Source organism: Dermacentor variabilis, chromosome 3, assembly GCF_050947875.1.
Source record: "Dermacentor variabilis isolate Ectoservices chromosome 3, ASM5094787v1, whole genome shotgun sequence".
NCBI lineage: Eukaryota > Metazoa > Arthropoda > Arachnida > Ixodida > Ixodidae > Dermacentor > Dermacentor variabilis.
The window spans coordinates 132,311,238-132,334,696 of record NC_134570.1 but is presented as its reverse complement, the minus strand read 5'-3'; the positions used below and the strand labels follow the sequence as shown (position 1 = coordinate 132,334,696).

At 43.9% G+C, this 23,459-nt stretch overlaps 3 protein-coding genes across 3 annotated transcripts; 1 reads left to right on the top strand and 2 right to left on the bottom strand.

Annotated features, from left to right (window-relative positions):
- The first annotated feature begins 2,581 nt into the window (after nt 1-2,581).
- Nucleotides 2,582-3,895, top strand: LOC142574762 (uncharacterized). The gene is made up of 2 exons (XM_075683780.1): nt 2,582-3,186; nt 3,319-3,895. Exons 1-2 carry the CDS (start codon nt 2,582-2,584, stop codon nt 3,893-3,895), a joined length of 1,182 nt encoding a protein of 393 aa, XP_075539895.1.
- On the bottom strand, nt 3,515-7,385 carry LOC142576292 (uncharacterized). Its single transcript, XM_075686347.1, has 3 exons — nt 5,780-7,385; nt 5,136-5,271; nt 3,515-4,697 (listed from the first exon to the last, which is right to left on the bottom strand). Exons 1-3 carry the CDS (start codon nt 6,019-6,021, stop codon nt 4,233-4,235), a joined length of 843 nt encoding a protein of 280 aa, XP_075542462.1. The 5' UTR covers nt 6,022-7,385; the 3' UTR covers nt 3,515-4,232.
- Nucleotides 7,386-11,314: 3,929 nt separating this feature from the next.
- Nucleotides 11,315-17,188, bottom strand: LOC142576291 (uncharacterized). Its single transcript, XM_075686346.1, has 3 exons — nt 17,090-17,188; nt 16,784-16,852; nt 11,315-15,769 (listed from the first exon to the last, which is right to left on the bottom strand). Exons 1-3 carry the CDS (start codon nt 17,150-17,152, stop codon nt 14,045-14,047), a joined length of 1,857 nt encoding a protein of 618 aa, XP_075542461.1. The 5' UTR covers nt 17,153-17,188; the 3' UTR covers nt 11,315-14,044.
- Nucleotides 17,189-23,459: the final 6,271 nt, after the last annotated feature.

Genomic DNA, 23,459 nt, shown 5'->3' with positions numbered 1-23,459 from the left:
CGCTGAAGAGAGGCCAGTCTGCTAGATGGAGTTTCCAACGGGGTGGTCTTAATGGTACTGTAGGGCAAGGAGATGTGTTTTTAATAATGCCGGGCATATGATCACTACCATAAGGATTTTTAATAACACTCCATTTAAAATCGATCAACAGAGATGGAGTGCACAGCGCCAGATCAAGACAGCTCATAGCTCCTGTGCTTGGGGAGCAGTAGGTTGGCGCACCAGTGTTTAAAAGGCATATTTCGTTAGTCAGGATAAAATCTTCAAGTGTTTGTCCCCTGGTGTCAGTTGTTTTGCTACCCCATAATATGTTATGAGCGTTAAAATCACCTGCTATTAAAAAAGGTTTGGGTAGCTGGTTTAAAACTAACTCCAGGTCTCCTACAGTAAAATGTGAATGTGGTGGAATGTACATTGAACAAATGGTAATGGTTTTATGTGCTAAAACCGTGACTGCAACGGCTTCTGAGTATTAATGGCAACTTCTCTAGCTGCAATGCCACTCTGTAGGACTATAGCTACACCACCCGAAAGCCTGTTCGCCTGAGTACGATCGCGCCGCACAACAGTGAAGCCTTTTAAGATGTTTTTGTGCTTTTCGCCTAAGTTTGTTTCTTGTAAGCACAAGGCCACAGGCGAGAAGTTACTTAACAAGTCTTTGATGTCACCTAAGTTGTGTAAAAGCCCTCTACAATTCCAATGAATAATAAAAGCCATATTGAAATTGAAAGGTAAAAAATGGCACTACGAAAAACTAAGAGGTAGGGTTATAGGTGACATGGATAAAAAGGCTAATACGAATGAGCGATAACCTTCAGGTTATCGCTTTCTTATTTTGGGTGGTTATTGGGATCTTGTCCCTCTTACCGCGCTCAAGAGAGCGCTTGTCCTTCGGTGTCAATGACACGGGGATTTTTGCGTCGACCTCCATCGCTCTCTCTGAGGCGCTGGAGGATCGAGAGTTAGGCGCCGAGACACGCGTCTCGGGCCTTGGGGTTCGCTTGATCTTAGGGCCCTGCGGGACTGGTGTCTGCAGGGCCGTCGAAGAGGGTGGAGCAGTACTGACTGCTTCCACAACGGGGGCGGGAGGAGTCACTGCGGCACCACTGCGCGTGGGCTCGGAGGACTCCGGAGGCCTCTGTGACGCTGCCCCCGCCTGCGTCACTTCGGCATAACTTCTTCTCGGAAGATACGAAAGCCGCTTTCGGGCTTCAAAGAACGAAATTTTTTCTTTTACAGTTAGAGCAATGACTTCTTTTTCTTTTTTCCAGCAAGGGCAGGACCGTGAATAAGCTGCGTGATCTCCCTTGCAGTTAACACAATGTGGGGAAGAAGTGCAATTCTCAGATTGGTGTTCGTTGGAGCTGCATTTAGCACAAGTTGTTTGTCCTCGACATGCATGTGAAGCGTGTCCAAACCTTTGGCACTTGAAACATCGTCTGGGGTTTGGAATATATGGTCTTACATTGACTTTAACATAACCTGCATCGAGCGAGGTAGGCATTACGCTTGTTCCGAAGGTGAGTATAACGTGTTTGGTGGGGATTTCTTGATCGTTTCTGCGGATTACTATTCTCTGTACCTTGGTAACATTTTGTTCCTGGAAACCTTCCAGCAGTTCCTCGTCGCTTAATCCAATAAAATCTTCTTCAGATATTACTCCCCTACTTGTATTGAGTGTTCTGTGGGCTGAAACAGTCACTGTCGCCTCGCCAATACTGGTAAGTTCAGACAGCTTATCTGCTTGATCTTTACTATTCAATTCTAGGAGGAGGTCCCCGCTAGACATTTTGGAGGCTTTGTATGTCTGTCCGATTTTATCTTTCAGGCATTTGGCGACCAGGAATGGAGAAAGCTTTCTAATAGGCGTGTTACTTTCACTGTGGACTACATAGTATTTGGGGAAGGATGGAGCGTTGGTTCGAAAGGAGAATTGAAACGGTACTTCGGTGCGGCATCTTTTGAGACGCCGATCATGGACAACAGAGATTTGAGCTGCCATAGGAAAGTGTGTGTGTTCGGCAACAGCGCCGACCGCCCACCACGGAGCCCAACGAGGGGACACGGCAGGGCTTGTGTCCAAGCCTGCACGACGCCAGCCGTACGCCGTCACTATAACCAAATATGGTGTACCCAAGGTAGGATATCCACACAAGGTTAACCCTTGCCGCCGTAGAGAAAGGAAGTAAATGGAAAAGAGAAGAAGACAGGAAAGGTAAAAAAGTGAGAGATAAAGACGAAGGTTTGAGGAGAGAGAGATAGGAAGAGGCGACTACCGATTTCCCCCGGGTGGGTCAGTCCGGGGGTGCCGTCTACGTGAAGCAGAGGCCAAAGAGGTGTGTTGCCTCCGCCGGGGGGCCTTAAAGGTCCGATCACCCAGCATCGGCTCAACCTCCAGGATCCCCCTTTCCCCGGACACGGCTAAGCCGCGCACGACTACACGCGGGAGGGTCCAACCCTCGTGTGCTCGGGTCCGTGGTGTCGCAACACACCAAACGCCTGCTGACGCAGACGCCCCTGCGGGGGAGAGACAGATGCTCAAGATGACAAGACTGCTATGATAACCTATATGGGTGCGATCATGCAGCTTGATGCCGAGATTGAGGCGGCAAAAGCGGAAGCCGACGCCATCGAGGAAGTGCTGCTCATCGTCAACAATTTGATGATGACGATAGACTCGGTGACCGAACGAAGCGTCAACAGAGATAGATGGTCGTTCTCTTGCCGGACGAGGTGGTTTGAGGAGACTGTGCCATTGCTTGGTGAGAAGTTTTTCAAACGTGCATTCCGCGTAACGCCGGCGACTTTTCGCTACATCGTGGATGCCGTGAGACCGCTGCTCGAGCGTCAGAACACGAACATGCGTGAAGCCATCACGCTCGATAAACGTGTAGCGATTGGCTTGTACCGGTTGTGTTCTTCAGCTGAAGACCGTAGTGTCGCCGAATTGTTTGCTGTGGGACGCTCAACCGTCAACGTGGCCTACAGAGAGTTGTGCGAGGCCGTTATCCACACTATGGAGGCGGAGTGGATCAAGATTCCCACAGCTTCAAGCATGGCCGAGCACATTCGCGAGTTCACGGCCACGTTGGAATTCCCGCAAGCCATGGGATCACTAGACGGGTGCCATTTCCCCGTTTCACCGCCCAGGGAGAGCGCCACCGACTATAGGAACTCTAAAGGATGGTAAGTCGTACCTCTGATATGGTGTGCACTTACATTACATCACCTACAGCTTCCAAGCTACGTCATATTTTTAGAGTACGGAGAATGGGTAAATACTACCAATCCGAATTAACGAGGTCTTTTTTTATGCAGGTACAGCATCGTCCTCCTCGCACTGGTCGACCACAAGTATAGGTTCCGGTACATCAATGTGGGTTCTCCTGGCCGCTGCCACGATGCATATGTGTACCACCGGTCAAGACTAGCAGACGCAGTCAAGGGCCCCCTGTTCCGCCGACCACTAGCAACAATCAGTGGTACAGCTGTGCCACCCTTAATACTATGTGACCAAGCATTTCCGCTCACTCTAAACCTGATCAAGCCATTCAGCCACAGGGCACAGTTAAGTGAAGAACAAAGGTTATTTAATTACAACCTTTCCAAAGCCCGAAGGATTGTGGAAAATGCCTTTGGTAGGCTCAAGGCAAGATTTCGCTTTATCTTGAAAAGGATGGAGTGCAACATCGACAATGCCCGCCTTGTCATTCGTGCCTGCTGTGCTCTGAACAATGTGTGCGAGCATTTTGGTGACACTGTGCTCCAACACTGGTTGGTCGAGGCTCAAAACAATGATGGCGGCCTCCATCAACCTGACCACAGCACAGATGCTGAGGAAGGCACAGGCAGTGATGTGAGAGCAGCTCATGTCAGGCACTTCCAGCAGAGCTAAGAATTTTATGCTGAAGCTTTGTGGACGTTCATGCTTCGGTAGGTCAGCGAGTCCACTGTCATCATCAAATACTTGTGCGCCGAGCAGAAGTTAATTTCTACTAAGCGCACAAGTATTCTTCTGCACTCAAAAGAGCGATTTAGCACACATTGAAGAAAGTATTCTGTACAAAACCCACAAGATGGGTGAAGTAAGGAATGGAAAATGAGGCATCCATACAATTGCAGCAAATTCCTACAATGAAAACACGTACACTCTTGACCAAACAGGTTTCTCTTGTAACAATCTGTTGCGATTGGGTGGATGCTGCATTTTCCATTTCCTAATTACAGCAACTTTATTTGGAACTTTTTTCTAAATATTTTGACATTGCATTAAAAAACTTTTCTTGCATTTGCATGTGTCTCTCTCTTTGCTCGTACTCTCTCTGACGGCTCGCCACCAGCTGCTCCCTCAACAGTATGTGTTCACCGAGTATCTGCTGCTTGAAGTCGTCACTCGCCTTCCTCTTCTTTGGACCCCGGCTTGTAGTAGTCACACTAGCAGGGGTGGCACTGCTGATAGCAGGGCTGGAGGAGGCCAGGCTGGAGGAGGCCAGGCTGGAGGAGGCCGGACTGGGAGAGGCCGGACTGGGAGAGGCCGGACTGGGAGAGGCCGGGCTGCTGGAGGCCGGGCTGCACGTGGACGGGGACTTCGGTCCTGGGCTGTCCAGAGGTCTGATGGGCGCACTCTCCTCCCATTGCAGCCTGTTCTCATTGTCAACGACACCATTGTCGCTGCCGTTTATCATCTCCATGATGACCTGGACAATGATTTAATGTTACTTGCATCTTTGATAACTTCAGAATGTTTTGAAAGATGACATTCCAACATGGGTCTCAACACTCTGATGCAATAATACGCACACCAATGCATACTCTACTGCAAGTGTTGTAGTTGAACAGAGAACGCCAACAAAATGGGAACGCACCTCGTCTCTCTTTTACGTTATTGCAATGACTGGGTGCCAGCAAACAGCTGTTATTTTTATGCGCTTATACTATCCTGAGGACTGTACACGCATGGAAAAGTAGTACCTGCAACCAGCAGTATGAGCCACAATTTACGACAATGCTGCACTTTCATCCTACAAAGTAGCATGTAATAGAACGATTTGTGCACATTCAGTTACGTCATCGAGCAAGTGAATGGCTTCAGAGATTATTCTGCACTTACTGGAGGCTTTTAAAAAATGCTATACCTCTTCAACAGTAACTTGGCTCTCTTGAGCCCTTGACGGGTCGTTGGCCGGGAGTGTCCCCAAAAAACTGTGTATACGCCAGAAATGCGTCCAAGGTATGGCGCCAGCACCAGTCTTTTGATTTTTCAGCCAAAACCTGAAATGTTATAAAAGAGAAGGTTTGGTTAACTATAAAGATGCATGTGCGGGCACAGACACAAGAATGTACTGATCAAATTCGCTTAACCGAGGTGTCGATAAGCGGAACAGGAACACCAGAGAGTCGTATTGTTTTATTCGAACGTAACCAAATTGTTTTTTGAAATCCTCGTCACGTTACTATAATTTTCGCACAGTATGCTGCGGTGTAATTTTCCGCGTCGGACCTCTGAAGTCACATTAGTCAATTACCTTGAGTTTAGACACTAACCAACTGCATCATGCACAAGCAGTATTCTTGAAAAGTTATGCTCATTCGAGGCCGAGTTTACGGCTCATTAAAAGTGTCATGGGGTGGTGGAACAAAAATTCCACGACAAATGAAATTCTGCAAAGATCCACCTGTTCATTTTTTTTCTCAATAAACACCTTTCTCTCTCTCAAGGCCAAGCCCCGGCAAACGGTTAATCGTAAGGTCATGGGACAAATTTATGAAAGCCACTTACCGATAAGTCTGCGCAAGATTTTCAATCTTGTGGTGAACTTGCAGCCGAGTTCTTTCAAAGCCCACCTGTCGCAGGGCGGCGGCGATATCGTCGTAAACGCCGCTATTTCTCTTCTGACGGCGTAGGTCCATAAGGCGGTCCTCCCACAAATCTATGAGGAGCGCCGTTTCGCGCTCTCCCCACAGCTGCCGCGCTTGCGATGGCGCTACTTTTTTTTTCTTCTGCGGCTGGGCGCGCTCCATTTCAATCTCACACACACACACACAAAAAAAAAAAAAAATTCACTCGCCCGAGAAAACACTTCTGTGAGTTGAGGAAAAAAAAAGTTATACACTACTTATTACGTTAATGATTAAAAAAAATGCAAGATAAACTAAACACGCGGAACTGGAAAAACAAGCAAGAAAGTACGCAGACAAAAACAAACAAAGCAGAGAGCAATATGGCGGCGATATGACGGTAGCTGGGGTCGAGGGAGAGTGCACTAGACAACATGGAGGAAGGAACACAAGCACGTCGCTGTTGTCGAGAGTATGTGCAGTTCGCACGTATCAAGTGGCAAAAAATACTTTATTGAATAATTAATAACACTCATATATAGTATATTTAGAGCATTTTGGTTTGATTTGTTCTTTTTAACCGTGAGTACGGGCACACTGTGAACGAGAGGGCACGTTAGCGCTATTTCCGTTTCCGTTGCTCAAAGGCCATCGAGATTTCGATAGAGTTGTAAGGTGCTCCGTTGACTCGATAGACTATTGACTCGACGGCCTTCGAAACCGCCCGTGTAGCAGCTCGAACTTGACCTTTGAGTCAAATGACTATCGGTTGGAAGGCCTTCCAAACGCCCGTGTGACAGGGGTATTAGAAATCTTCTGTCCTCAATGGAACAGTTCATTTCCAAGCCGTCACAGGCTAATGTAAGAGCAACAATGCCAGCTTGTTTCAAGTTCCATTATCCTAACTGCCGCTTCATTATTTATTGCACAGAAGTGAGGACAGAAGAGCCGCCCACTGTATAGCAGCGACAAAGCTTATTTTTTCATTACAAAGGGTGCTACACGGTAAAATTTTCTTAATGCAATTTTTCCGAATGGTGCTGTGACATTTCTGTCAAAGTCCTATGGAGGTCGTGCTTCAGATACGCATATCACACTCGAGTCAGGCTTCCTCGACAGCATTGAACCAGGTGATGTCCTTGCTCACAAAGGTTTTCCTGGTATTAGAGCACCAGTGGAAGGCAGTAAAGGAATTGTTATTTTGCCCCTTTCTCCAGGTGTAATGTGCAGTTTACTTATGAGGAGCTGCAACAGACATACCATATTTCACAAGTATGCATTCATGTTGAACGAGCAATCCAGCGCATCAAGATGTTCAATGTTATTGATGCACATGTTCCTAATGACCTGATACCTCATATGACTTACATTATGCGTATGTGTTGCACACTCTTGAATTTGCAGCCATCAATCTTAATTGCACAAAGGCATGAAAACAATCAAAATTGATGCTTGACACTCAACTGCTCACTGCTGTAACTCAGCATAAGATATGCTTTTCTTAAATAGCTTTAATTATTGTAGGGCATACTTGATACATTTATTTGTGAAATAAGTAGAAAAGCTCATCAATTGACAGGGGTTATGAGGTGTTTGAAGTAGTTTTTGTTACATCGCCGCAAGGTGCACAGTGCAGTGTTGCAGCTTTGTGAACTTAGAAGGAATTGTAGCGGTAATGAATGTTGCTTTGTGTAATGCACGTTATCTACAAGCAAGAGCTCGATGCTACTGCTTCTCGCACTTTATGATAAAATTTTATTACACCTTCAATCACTCGAAACATGTAAGAGGTGGGCAGACACAGATACACAACACAATGAAGTCGCACATGCACGCCTGTCTGACTTCACGATTATCACGTTTTCTGCTCAACAGAAGTTGAAGCTCAGTGAACGCTTTTTTGTCAGTGTCACCACAAGGCAGAAGTTAACATTCCAAAAAAGCTTGGCTGCCTCACCCAGAGGTTTTAGCCACGCCTGACTGGCCGTTCTGCGAAGATTTTAAGGCGCCACACCCTCAGTCAGTACTCGGCTCCCGTTGACTGCAAAGATAGCTTCCAAAAGAACGCTGCCTCGCATACTTTCCTGCGATCCTGAACTGAGTTGAATGGCCACGGATCAAGCAGCAAACTTCAGTATAAAACACAAACATAATTTTTCTCGGGTGAGCGAATGCTTACTCAGCAACAGTGGCAAGCAAGTCGCTTTATGAAATAATTAAAATAAAGGTACTCCAACTTTGGCACATATTCGGCCAAGAAGCGGTCATGCCAGTCAGCATTTACAATTATACTTTGCTTTTTCGAATAAACAAAAAAGAAAGCGTGTTCCAGCCCTAAAATATAAAGCATGAGCATCAACTGCGTGAAGTACTGGTGGCCCCTCTTTAAGCTCAGGTGCCCGTTTTCGTACACAACGTATGGTACAAAGCTGACTGGATTTTCGTGGTCAATGAGGAGACTGTCCTTTAAAGAATACAGACACTTCATTTCAATCAGGTGTATTGCTTCATTGCCCTTCACAATGCCATCTACGCTACAGCACAGCCACGGCTGCAGTGGTGATATGACGAGTTCAACCTGCAATAAAGCTTTACGAAAGCTATTCACTTTCACAGTATTACCTTTAAAAGACTTAATGAATGGGAAGCTGCAATGTTGCCAATAGTTCATCGCTTGCTTCATCCTCAGTCTTACTTCCTGCACGTGGTAAAGATAATTGGACGCAAAATTAATACATCTCATAATGAACTGCTTTCATGGTAAAAAAAAGCTTCTTAAGGCAGAAAGTGAAGTACGCTAGATTCCGCAACCTTGTTAAACAGTAGTTGGCCGGAGCTCGGAAAAAGTACATAGCAAACGGTAGTACTGTTTAACTGAAATAGCATGAGATTGCCCACTTACCTGTTGAAAACGGAACTCAGGGAGAGTGCAATGAAAGGGAAAAAAAAAACATCCAGTGTTTGTTCACTTCGCACGACAAAAATGCTATTTTCATTTGATGCCGCAGCGGCCTAGCACCAACATCAGCAGCCTCAAACTTACTGAAGCTGTGTGCCAGTTTCTCAGCCAGCCCCCTCTTCTCGGCAAACACTCGCATGGCAGATTCCTTGTTGGCGTTACGTATTCTCCATGCACGCGCGCAGTAGTGCTGCAGAAGTCCCAGGGCGCCTTTTTCATTGCCAGGTGCCGCACTTTGGAATAGAGTTACGTTATTGTGGCCCTGTTCTCGTCGTGGCGATTGCATTCATGAGGCTGACATAACGCGCAGCTTCTGCCACTGCCGGGCCTGAATCGCCTGTGCTGTCGCTTTCCATGTCGTCTTTATCACTGTCACTAGTCGACACTTTGGCAACAACAGAGGCAACTATGGCGAAAAATCGAACCTCGTAGCCGACATCTCTTCACGGTCGCAGCAACGCTGCCGAGCAACTTCATCGCATTCCAAATGCTACACACCGTGGTAACAGCAAATCCCTGTCGCGTGCCAGCGCCAACTTCTTCGTGTCACGTTTGATAGCACGGACGATGTCTAGCATGGATGAAGTCTTTTTTATCTGAGCTTCGCCATGACACGAGTCTTCGCTTGCAAGACGCCACACTGCTCTCTGGCACGGTGTCAAAATGATGTTGATGTGGCTTCACGGGCAAACGCACAGGGCACTTGGAGGCCGTTGTTCCGATCGAGACGACGCACTGCCGTATTTGCACGAAGAAAAGTGAAAATGCTACATTTTAACCGATATGTGCTTAGTAAGCTGGTGAGGTTTATGCGGATACAAAACACATTATGTTCAATGGCCGCTGTTGCAAATGGGGCACAAGCCCCAAGGGTAGCGTTGGCTTGGCGGCCTGGGGCACAGCTGGAAGAACGCGAAGGTCCTGGCAAAGGACGAGTCGACTGCTAACAGAACAACTTGTTTATTCTAGCGGCAGGTCAGGTCGACCAAAGTGGAGAAACGGGAGGCCACATTACTCGGCTGAATAAATCGAAGCTTCTCTCTTGGCGTCCGGGGGCAGCTGCTTTTATACTCTCGGAGGCGAGGGCAAGAAGGAACGGCTCGGATGAGGCACACGTGACGGCGGCGCACGGACACTTTGTGACAAGAAGTGATGTATCCGCCGGGCCGGCGCCGGTCAGACCTCCTCGCTTCACAGTTGGGGAGCTCCTCTCCCCGGCTGCCACACTTTGACAAGTGTGGGCACCAACATGCACACACACACACACACACACACGAAGACACGTGGCATTGAAACATGCCTGGACGCGCTCAGCAGGAGGCGTTGGGACAGCGCTGAACTGGCCAAAATGTCCGCCGCAGTGGACGAAGCCCCGGCGTCCGTCGCATCCGCGCCGGCTAAACCGCACGTCGGAGGCGAAACGTAACAGACCGCTCCGCCGGGAGAAGGAGATCCCGCCCCAGTCAAAAAAAGTGAATTGGTCCAAGTGGTCACACCAGTTGATATCAATTGGACCAAAATGGAATCAACTGGAAGCCAATTGGAGTGCTGCATTTGAATTGGAAAAACCAATTGGACTTCACAGTTCCAGTTGGTTATTCCAATTGGTTCACCGTTTCCATTTGGTATCCCAATTGGAATGTTTGTTAGTCCAATTGGTTGTACACATTCCAATTGGAGACCCATTGGAACAGTGATCTCCAATTGGTGCCCCAATTGGAATGCTTGTATGCATCTAATTGGTTGTACATCTACAATTGGAGTAGACCCATTGGAACATTGCTCTTCCAATTAAAATTCTGGTTGTAATATTTCTTGTTAACATGACAGCCTGATTAAAAGTTTATCTAGCTCCGGTTAGAATTCGACTAATTAACCATTTAATTAGTTCTCAATTGACTTCACAAGTTTCCAATTTAAACCCATATAAGGTATTTCAAGAGCTGCAGGTCTTATGTTTGGATTCCTTAGGATTTTTGCTCGATTTTTAAATATACTGTAGGGTCCATGCTATCTCGAATTTGGACAGTTGGGCATTGCCAGCCGACAATCAGTTTATATATAGTAGTGTAAAATGTAGCTAGCTCTATAGAACTTTGTGTATCCTACAGTTGTGCTCCCAGAAGCTTCAACTTCTGTATCCTGCAAACGCCTAGATGAAAATAGGCCCAATGCTACAAGCAAACTTTGTAACTTGTGTTACTTTGTCATTTTTTCTTGGATATTTTGTGTAGACATATTAGTGTTCACTCACAGAAACACGAACTTACCGATTTTAAGTAAAAAACTGACTAGGCAATGTATAGAATAAATGTCATTTTTAGTGCAAAAATAAGTGAGTTTATTGGAAGAGGACTCATCTCCTGATGAATCTAGAAGAAATGTATACCATTGATGAAAGCCTTGCAAGCTAGTAGCAAGGGTGTGATAATAGTTTTGTTATATTTAATTAAAGTACACCAACACAGTCACAAATTTAAACATAGTGCATAAAACAAGACCACCAAACATTTAAAACAAGTTTGTGGCATCCCAGCATGGTATATTTATTGACATGGGCAAAATTACAGCAGAGTTCAGACATAAGGGCATAAAAACAAGGCATAAATTTATATGCATGGAATGTATATACATACTCATCTTAAAACTTTTTGTGCGCAAACAAACAGGGACGAAGAATAGGGGCAACACAAGGACGAGCGCTTTCTAACAATTGGTTTTATTTTTGAAGAACCACCTGCTTAAATACCCACAGATCTGCGCGATCTAGTCAACAGAGCACGCCTATAGCGCATATGATACCCGCAGATCTGCACAATCAAGTCAAGAGAGCACGTCAATAGTACATATAACACTTGTGATAAAAAGACGTGGACAAAAGCCACCCGGTCAACATAAAAACAGCAAGGTGCATAAAACAACCACTTACAAAAAAAATGTATTAAAAGATGTGATGATAGAAGTGAATTTTCTTTATCCAACAATGAAACAGAAGGATGGCTGATACATTCTTCTTTTTGTTTTTCAATCCAGTGTGCTTCCACAATTTCCCTAGCGGTTTGATTCCTATGCCTATACAAAATGTCTGTGCTACTAAGACAAGGTGAGCAATCATGTTCTTGGCAATGCATTGCCAAATGCGTACTAGGGCGACCTTTCAGACTAGACAAGTGCTCCCTTAACCTCGTGTTAATGCACCTCGCAGTCCGCCCTACGTACACACGACCACACATCATAGGAATCTGGTAAACAGCGTTCTTCGCGCAATCAACAAATTGGTTCTTGCGCGGATGTTTAACACTACATTATTTACATCACCCTTACTTTCGAACTTCTTTTTAACCTTAGAACACACACTACCTATATTGTTTTTTCCCCAAAAATACCACTTTTACTGCATAACTACCAGCCACCTTTTAAGTCTGTGTGAAAGGCTGTACACATACGAAATCACTGAAACCTTGGAAGCTACATCCTTCTGCCTTTGATTATTTGTGCATTGTCCTTTATCCTTTTTAAGTTCTTTCATTAGTCTAGCGCACGATGCCAGCATCACAGCGAGCGGGTACCCAGCCTTTCTCAACCTATCAACTTGCTCAAAAAATGCAATCTTTATAGCGTGGTGACATGACTTCAACAACGCTGACCGGAAACATGAAATGACTATTCCATTCTTCACAAGCCTGGAATGGTCTGAGGCATAGTTCATTAGCGGTTTTCCAGCTCGGGGTGAGAATGACCAACACAGATGTTCCGGTAGGAATTTTAACTTGACATCAAAAAACTAGCTTATTATCTACCGGTACTTCCGAAGTAAATGTTAAGCCTTTGCCCATGTTAAGTGCCTGTTTGTTTGTGCACAAGAAGTTTTAAGATGCATTTGTTCCAACTAGGCCGACTCGCAGTTATGCTTCAGTATATACATACGTTGCGAAGCAGCATGCACAAAATGCACAAAATTCATACATGGCAGCATTCGAGATTAAAACAGTGAGCTACTTCATACTACAAATTAACAGTGCACAAAAGTTTTCACAAGGTAGAGCAACTAGAATTACAAAAACCTATTGGACACTATACACTGGCCACAAGAAACAATTTTCTGGCTAGAGGACTTACAACAAAAAAAAACTATGGTACAAAAAGAAACAAGGATGAGACGAGAATACAGGTAAACAGGAGGGTCGCCACAAAAATGATTGCGATTGTATACAGCATACCATGCATGTGTAAATTTAGAATATGTGAAAGTTGTTTGTGGTCCTTTTAACTTTTGAATGATGCCTTCAAAGATAGGACACAAATACAATATACATGAGAATGCTTATGTAAATTAGCTACAGTGGCCCCGATAATCTCGACATAGATTCAAGGAGCACATTACAAACTACAAATCGTAGAGCAGCATATGGAGACAAAACTTTAATGTGTACATCAACACAAGCATGCAAATACTGCTGCTGAGCATGTGGTCACAAGTTTAATTCTATTACATTTTACAAACATACTCAAAAAGTCTGATTTCACACTGGATGCTCAAAAACATGAGAACAAGACGTAAATAGACAACATGAGCACAGATTTGAAAATTCAAAAAGAAAGAAAAAACTCCAGAAACGAAAATTAAACTGGGAACCCTATTAATGTGGTTCTCACAGCCTTGACATTGCAAATGGGAATTTTGAAAGCAAGCAATCATGTATAACAAAAGACAGTTTTTTTATATTTAACCATAGAACAAAATATATAATGGTTACTCCCATAGTGCTCGCCAAGCAAAACAACTAAAGGGAAAGCGTACTGGGAGGAGCACATATGTATGCAGCACTTTCCAAATTGATAAGTACACTAACACTTCTTATATCTGCAGGCTGCAGAATTACTGTGGATGACTCCTTGTGAAATACTTCTTGCACATGATTTAGTGTCACGGAGTAATACTTTAATGGTCTGCACCTAAGCTTTTTAACACTTATGTACGTCTTATCACCACTGAAAATGATTTTTTCAATGATGGCAAATGAGTTGTCAGAGAGCTGCACGGCTGAGCTGTTTGTCTTCTTGCTTGATGCGTACAAGCTGTCAGTAAGGATTGACCCATTTAACATTATTCTTCTGTATTGGACAGAATGTGGTGGGATCTCTTGATCACAAGGCAATGGACAGGCTGGTGGAGTATACTGAGAACTACTCCCAAAAAATCGGGTACCATCACTGCTGCATACACTTTTCTGCGTTACTTTAGTATCAAAAGAACTGCAGTACTGCACCACACGGGTTACTAGCCAGGTCCTGCAGTTCCATTACAGTATTTTCAATTTGCAAAACCCTGCACAGCTGATGGGGAATCCCATTTGCAGCTTTTACAGATTGCTTGAGGCCGCCATTCCCAGATTCAAATGGAAATGCAGAGTGTGCCCAAAGCGGACCCCAGTAACGAATACTTTTCACAATATGTGTGAGCTGGTGCATATTAAATGTCATAAATGCTTTGCCAAAAAGCATTTCAGAACGCACATGAAACTCCAGCAAGAGTTGCTCAGCTCGAATTAACTCAGAAGTTTCTATTTTGTACTGCAGCATAATATGCAAAGCTTCAACTAAGCATGCCCAGTGCTGAAGGTATTTCTTGTCAAGAATGCCATCAAGCACTGGAATGCTGTAATACAATATCCAATTTTCGAGCTCCTTTGCTTTCCACCACTTTCGCTCTTTCGTAGCTCTTGGCAATCTTTTCAGATCCCTCGGTGGCCTGATAGCCATAAGCCTCTCATCGATTTTGTGTTGCTCACGACTTAGCGAGTATGCACCACCAGAAGACTCGAACCATAGAGCGAAGAACTGTCGTCCAATCCCCAGTAAAATGCAATGCATGTAGTCGGGAACAAAGCCCCATACTATGTTAAAATGTTGCAGACTTATCAACGGAGACACTGTTTTCACACCACGAACAGTCACCCCTTCCGTAACTGCTTTTTGCATGTCTTCAAGCATCTGGCTTTCTGTCCTCTCAGTAGAATTAACTGACTCTACTGGGTATTTTGTCGATCCACCAGCTCGTTCCCCTTTCTGTAGGCACCAATTACACCCAAAATACCCATTAAATTGAGTCACACCTTGCATGGGTGCCCTGGCAACAGAATCAACTGCACAACAAATGCAGTAAGCTTTAAATGTCTGAAGTTGCCCCTGTCGCTCCAAGACAAAGCCATTCTCACTAAGCTGGCTCATTTGCTCGACAAATGTGCTTTGAAATAGCTCCATGTTTGGCTTCTCCTTCCAGAACCACAAGGCTGCAAGAACCCGTTTGGACATCCTCTGCTTAGCAGGAACCTCATTCACTATCAACTGAATGGGCCAAATGGCCGTGCCACTCGACTTGAAAACTGGTGTTCCATCAGCATTTAATGTGAAGCTGATCCTAGGCCCGCAGTGTTGTGTTGCAGCGACAAATCTTCTGTACATTTCACCATCCCATATATCAGCAACTGAACTATCATGGTGAAGTGGCTTTGTCAGGTCAAGAAGTGTACACTCCTTTAACAATCTTTGCAACTGTGACTCCACATCGAGAGTTACAAAAAAAGGCAAATCTGATAGACTGGAAACACTGGTTTTGTGCCTGCACTGTGTGCACTGAAAAGAGGAATTTGTTTCAGCATTTTCTATGTGTGTGTAGCATTTAGGGCAAAAACAAAAATATGTCATTGTTGTGCCCGTTTTGCTTAACAGTTTGGAAAGCTGGTACCGGGAATGTGGCAATACTGGACATTCAAAAATTCTGTTTATAAGGTCTAAGATGCTGGTCAGCCCTGTAAATGATAAATTATTTTTTACAGCGTGCTTCAGCACCATGAGGAGAATATCTCCTTTAGACACAACCACTCTTTCAGTGATAACATCATTAAATAAATCCCCGAAATACGGTTTGCCACCATGACCGGGCCCCATGGAGTTGTCAGGAGTTTCCTGCTGAAAGTAGAAAAGGAATAACCACCCAAAATGGAGCAAATGCACAGCTGTCAACATGTACTGTTGGCTCTATAGAGCTTGACAGTCAAGCACTGGACCCGAAAAGGAGCTAGAAGCTACTGTATTAGATGCCTTCACTGAACAATGAGCAGGTAATTTAAAGCAAAACATTTTATAACCTATTGCGTGGACAACATGATTGCAACTGTTACTAAAAATTTCACATGCATGTAGCAATAAACTCAGCACCACAACCTTCATTCTAGATGACACCAGTTTTCATGTTTAGTTTCCAGCTTTACAAGATGGCTCACCCAGTCCCCATCATATGTATTATTCATAGACAATTGTAATACATTGTTGCGAAAGCGAGGTCCTTTAAAATTTTGGAGCGGCCTACCAATGCAACTACAGGTAAATTCTGATGTTTCAAGCAATGTTTCCCCCTTGCAAGAATTATTCCCCCCCCCAACTATATCAGCGTATTTAGACATCCCCCTCAATGAAAGCACACCAGAATGTTTTTGCAAAGAACCTATGCACACAAAAAAATTAAAGATTGGTTAAGAGGTGATCAAATGTGCACAAGCTTACGGAAAATTTTTGCAAACTAATATGAACCAAGCTGCCCAACAAATTACATTACTAAACCTGAAAACTAAATATAGCCTGAAATTGAAGTCTATAAGCTGCAACTCGAGACCATACTCCTGTGTTTAAGCAGTCCCTTCATCATAAAGCAATGATGAGATGCAGTACATCTCGGAAAATTCTCGTGCCTTTTGTATAATTTTGATTGCACTGTTTAGTGCTTCTTCCAAAAGACATTAATCGGATTTCAATTCAGGCGATACTTCAACATCTTTTTATGGCAAACATTGCTGTAATATCGGAAGAGATCGTTATGTTAGCTACACTGAACTATTTCCAATGTCCTAGCCTGGTGAGTGGCCTACCAACAGTTATTGACCTCAAACATGTTTGGGTAGTTTTTGTAAGCTCTGATGGACCTACCATGTCCTCTTCTGAAGTCAGCTCTCCAGGAACTTGTTGCTGTGACGCGTCATCGTCAGGCATGAACAGCTGCAAGAGAAAAAATAAGACATCACTTAGTGCTTCTTCGATAAAAAAAACAATGGGATTACAATTGAAGTGATACTTCAACGTCCTTTTATTGCAAACATTGGTGTAATACCTAGCAGAGATCGTTATGTTATCTACACTGAACTATTTGCGATGCCCAAACGTGGCGAGTGGCCTATCAACAGTTATTGACCTCAAACATGTTGGCAAAGTTCTAGTAAGCTCTGATGGACCTACCATGTCCTCTTCTGAAGTTAGCTCTCCAGGAACACATGGCTGTGAAGCATTGTCATCAGGCATGAACAGCTGCAAAAAAAAATAATAATAATAATTAAAGAGAAAAGGGGAACTAAACAGAGGTTGGACCCAGCTGTTATAGATGCACTCAGTGACATGCAAGATCAATATTTTAGCGCAGAATATACAATGTCAGCACACACAGTTAAAGTAAATGGTCAAGTGCTTTCATGTCTTGTCATTGTAAATTCTGCACCCAAAAACCAAGCACAGGGATTACGAAATAGCCTGTACTAACACATTAATTAGCAGAGAGTTTGGTCAAGATGACATGCATGGGATATACTATGTAAGGCAGCAGAGCATATGTACACACACACACGCACACACACAACTGCGAGACTTTTCTTTCGAGGAACCCGTATGAGTTTCCTTTGTAGCAATTGCTACGAACAGGTGGATGTCTGATTTTCCCTTTATTATATGTCCCTGTTCATCATTTAGCAATGTGTCATGGGAAGTTATTGGGCTGGCATGCTGCAACCTATCGCCAATTGCTTGCAGTTCTGAAGCAGCGTTATGAACCAAGGCAGCTGTCGTGCTGCTGGCCGTTGCACCCCAAATGTTGTTGATAGTCTCCTGCGATGAAATAGCTGACCATATCATACACTTAAGATCTGAAACATACTACCTCACCTGTTCATCTTCACTACCCGATGCATCAGTTCCAAATTCGCAGCTTCTTTCTGTCGAGAATCGGGTTCGACCTGCTACTTGGCTTGGTCCGGCTACTGTGTTGTCAACAGGTGGATCATCATCAGATAAGGATGCATCCGTTCACAGATCCTGAACATAGAAACACATTTTAGGAACATGAGTGTGCCTTAAGAGGAAGCTCCGCCTCGGTAGCTGTCATCTAAACAATTGGGAATGCGAAATATTTTTCTTTGAGAACCATAGCATGGGTTTATAATAGAAAAGGTCTGTTGCATTTAAATGAGAAAATAAAAATCTAGCAAATTAGCAGAATATATTGAATTCGGGGTAACATTATCTTTTATTTCATGAAAACAGAAAAATTTCAACATGCCAACTCTGACTCAGCCATGAAAATCAATACCATAATTCTGTAAACTGCACCTAATTATGCATCTAAAGCAGGCAAAATTGATGTATTCATTATGTACAGCTATAAAATAAGACACTCGCCTGTAGGTAGGATTTTTGCAAGGCTCTTGCAAATGTTGCAGCAACTTCACATAACCTCTGAAATCATACTGCCCGCTTTAGACGTTCTAATAGATGCAATTTACTAAACTACGACAGCTGCTTTCGGTATACAGAATGATGGGCTAGTGAACTTCGTACTTAATTTTTTTTCCTGAAACACATCGAGGCCCTAAATCAAAATTCTTTTGTCCCTGTTGCTAGAACTTAGCTTTCTAAAGTGCAACAAAGTTCGCTCAAATCGGCAAAGTGGTTCTATAAAACCAGTTCCGAGTTTCATAAGGAAATCCGAATTGGGCCTTGAGATAAACCTTCCTCTTAATCGAAGAAATGCAGTACACGGTGTATAACTGCCGGTTGCGCCGTTTACCACCGCTTTATTTGTACTCAAACGTAGCAGCAGTGGCACTCTTTTCGGTACGCACTTTTTAATAAGGAATCTTTTAAGGCGTAGCTCGGCATGACTTCGCGTTATAGGAGCGAGTTCTGCTGCAATTATTATTATTATTTTTTTTTGCTGCCCTTCGCGCGTGCGGACAAACAGAGCAAGTAACGATGCTGGGTGCTTTACTGAACTACCCGAACCAAAAAATGCAGTCCCGTATAAATTTTGAACACAAAAATAAAACAGCGCGACAAGCGCACATCGAAGGTATCATGCAGAATAACAACAAAGAGAAACTTACACTGCGTTGGTGAGCCCTCGAAGTACTTCTCGGTAGCATGAAGTCTGATCCATGGTTAATGTACTCTTTATATGGGCCTCTCTTCTTTCTTTTTGGAGCATTATACATTATTTACGAAGTTTTAAGGCTTCCCAACGACTAAGCTGCACCAATGCCTGGCTACACACTCCACGTGGGAATCACTCGGCGGGTACGGCGAAACATGTTCGTTGTTTCGTATTTGAATATTTTATTTAGGCCGTGTCTGCTGTGCCCGGGGCACAGCAGACGAAAGGTGCCCGAAATGTCTACGTTCACCCATGACGTCACGTCCGCTATAACCCATGATGTCACATCCGCTCATTTCCATGGCGTCTGTCTTACGGAGCCGGCTGCGCTGCGAAGCGGTTCGTATTCCGTGCCCACTTAGAGCGTGAGTAATTCATCTTTCCACACTATATGCGTGTAATAAAGGATTGGGGCTGTGAGCTGTTTGATGCGTTACCATTGGGTACCATGTGCGCATATTTTGCCTCATGGCCGCGTCAAATTGCAGCCGGCATGTGGAATGGGCCGTGGCACGTTATATGGAACTGCTCATGTGAGTGGTATTGCCTCCGTCAGGATCGTCAGTTCGTGCACAGAACCATTCAGTAGTCTGATTCAGGGGAGGGTGCGCGTAAGAACGAGGACGTAAGAAAACACTGGCATGACGAGCTGTTCCGTCAGATCGCGTTACATCGCGCTTTTTTTCTAAGACCATCTCGCTCGAGCGAGAGGATCTTAGAACAGCGTTATTATTACTGCTTTTTTACAGCTTTGCTGCGGCTCATTTAATCATCACCTGCATTCTTTTAATAATACAAATGGCATCGCTCCGCGGAAGAGCGTCTCTTGAAGTTTCCAAACAAGAGCCAATGCCGCCGTGCCTGCTGCATACACGCTTACCTTTCCTAACGCAGCTAAGACGCGGCACTAGCTCTGCTACTGCGTGATACAGGGTCACTGTGATAATAAAATTAAAAAGAACAAACGAAATTAATGCAGAAAATGTCAAACGTTGCCAAGCGTGATAAACGGACCTGCCTCGCTAGATGAGTTGAAGAAATCGGCGTCCTGAAGTCAGCTTCGCCGCAGTATACTAGTGTTACGCGGTGTAGCATGTCAGAACTGAAGAGTGACCGCTTTTACCGACATATGTGTTCCTTAATAATGTACTTGTGGACCTGCCGTCTCCTATTACATTACGCGCGCCGAGGCGCCTAAGTGTACTGGCCGGCCTTCAGCGCTATTTCGGACGTGGCTGTGATGCTTTGAACCATTGGTTTGTCGACCTCGTAAGCCAGTTAATGTTTACACGCCCATTTTTTTCTTAACTGTTGATTTCTTCCATAATAGCTACGTAATTTCGTAGTTTCCTGTTCAACTGCTTTGGTCATATGCGAGTCAAGGTGTTCTCTTTAGCCGAGCGCAGTTTTCGAAAGCGAAACGACGCTTTTGCATCAGCATATAGTGCCGTCGCCCTTTTACAACACAGTCAATCAATGTCATTTTGTATGTCACTGGGAAACCGCCGAACGCAGGGAACTCACTCGCATGCGGGGAACTGCATAACTAGCCACTGGATTTTCCTCTTGGGAAGCTGCTTTGCATCAAAGGCCAGGTACCCTTGCTATGATTCACCGCAAAACATGTATGTCTAACTGCTTAACATATTTGTATTGCGGTGAAGCTAACCTTACGGAACCGAATTTCGCAACGCTTTTTAGACTCCTGCATCTCTACCAGCCACAACCAAACGCTTGTCGGTACGTTTCTTGGCAAAGGTCCAGCTAAATCTCCCCTGTTGGAAGTGGGGGGGGGGGGCTCACGTATATGAAAACTGCCAAGGAAAGCAGTTGCCCTGATGAAGGCACGCTCCCCTGTCGAAACATTTGCACCAGCCTGTTCGACCACCGTTATCACCGCAACATATTTGTGTGTTGCGGTGAAGCATGCCGATATTGCGAAAGATTTACGTGAATCTCGAATGTATGGTTTCTGTCAGCGACGAACCTAATGTTCTACTCTCAACAAAGCAGATTTTCGCAGCAGGATGCATGATGTCTTGAGAACTTTTGTTGGCTAAAGCCATACATGCCAGGTTAGCTCTTGCCACAATAATACGCTTTACCGCAATACACAAGAGGCCTCGCTGCAGGACACGCCCGCCGTAGTTAGCCAAAACCTTACGTGACCGTTCACTGCAAAACACCTCCTGTATTGCGGTGGATCGTAATAAAGCACATTTGTCAGTTTAGAATGTAAAGACCCTTGCCCTTCGCTTTTGTAATATTATGACTCAGTTTAATGAGAACATGTATTCACTGCTAAAAACATCCACATTAAAGTAGAGATATGAACACTGATGGCAGCCTGTGTGATGTTTTATCCCTTTACTTTTTTGTATACCTGTCACGCTGCCATTATTAAATTTTCCTGTACTTTGTAAGGTGCTGACGTACATAACATTACATCACAAGGAGCCACTGTGTAATTACTGTTCAAGGACCAGTGTGATGGCTTTTCTCAAGAAAGGTTTGGGTTATGTTGTTGGGAAGGTTTTTTTTTTAGAGAGGTAGCTTTCTGAGAAGAAATCAGATTTCAGGAAATAGACCTCAATGGCACAGTAATCTTGGCTGCCTTTTGCTCAAACGTGCCCTAGACATAATTGAGTAATTTGCACTTTCAACTGGACAGCAGCCTTAGCTTGGGAGACCAGTGATATGGCATATTTTATCAAACTAGGTGACACATAGCATTACCAGTCCAAATAGAGACCTGTTTAAATGTTTGTCACATTTAACACCTAGATTTTCGACCATGAATTCAGAAAAATGTGCAGCACATTTAGAACCTAGATTTTAAATGCTGTATAAGTTGGCTTCTTGTTCACTGCAGCTGTGCTTGGCGTCTGTCCAAACGGGAGAGCACTTCTGCACAGCTTATTAGGGAACATTCTTATTTACATACCTTCTTTTTATTTATCTCGCCTACAATAACAATCAAATGTTTATAGCACATGAATGTGCTGTGCATGAATCTTAACTTACAATGCCATGTTCAACAGCACAGTGCATGTAGCTTGTGTTGGTTCATTCAAGCTAAGCATTGCTACAGCCTTTAACTGTAGGTATCATGGTATGAGAGCAGAGAAATGGATATGCAAAGACAGTTGGGCACATTGAGACAACATCTTTGTTGTGTGTGAAAAGGTGACAGATACACAATATGGGGAGAACGCATGCACTTTCATATTTTCTCACGCACAAAAAAAGCCGGAGGAATAAGGTTTTTTCACTGTGGCATAGAAACTATATGTTTGCTCTCAAAGGTAATTCTGATTCATTGGATATGTTCCTGTGCTGTGTTTATTTTCTTGAGTGTGCTTTAGTTTTTGCACGTTAATGTTTCAAACTCGTTTTTATTTTCACAGACTGAACATCCCACGTCTTGGTTTGACTTCCTGGTACAGGATACTTGCACTTAGCATGGAGTGATGAAGCAGAGCAGTGTACTTTTATTAAATGTGCAGATTTTAGCAGTATAACAGCCGTTCACTAAAAAAACATGTGTGCTGAAAATAAAGTGTTCTTACCCACATTCCTCGTTGTCTATTTATTTATTTATTCATACTGTCAACCCTCATAGAGGGTCATAACAGAGAGGACAATACAATTACATAAATCAAATATGGACAATGTCAATGTACGTAAAGTTGCTTAACACTTGTCAATTCACACTGAATAAGATGTTCACTTGAATGCTGTTCAGCACAATTCTGACATTTGTCAAAATACGTACAATGAATATCAAGTCGCACATATCACTTGGCACTTCAAAACTAATTCGAAAACTCCCATAAATATGCTTCAGCAGCATCTTCAAAGTCGGTGACATCTTTTAGGCTAACAATAGCGTTTGGCAATTGGTTCCACATTTCTATCGCATCCAGGAAAAATGAGTATCGATATGTATCACTGTTGGTACAGTCCGGCTTTATGACGTAGTCGTGGTTAGTTCGCGGGTATCTTTTGCCTGGAGCATGTAGATATTTGAGCTTATCAATCTAAAGTTGATCCTGCATTATTTGATAAAGCACCTTCAGCCTATATTTTTTCCTACGTACCTCAAGAAGATAGAAGTTGCAGCGCTGTAACATAAGCGTGACCGATTCCTTCCTTCGGTATGTCGAACAAATAAAACGTGCCGCCAGACTCTGTATCCTTTCTAACTTCCTCTTGAGCGTCACTTGATGGGGACTCCAAACAACGGCTGAATATTCTAGTATCTTAATGAAGGCGGTGTATGCAATAAGTTTTACATTACGCGATGCATGTTCCAGTTTATTTTCTCAGAAAATATAACTTTTGATAGGCAGTCATGCAGACGTTATATATATGTTGGTTCCATGTCAATTTTGCTTGTATTCCTGTATT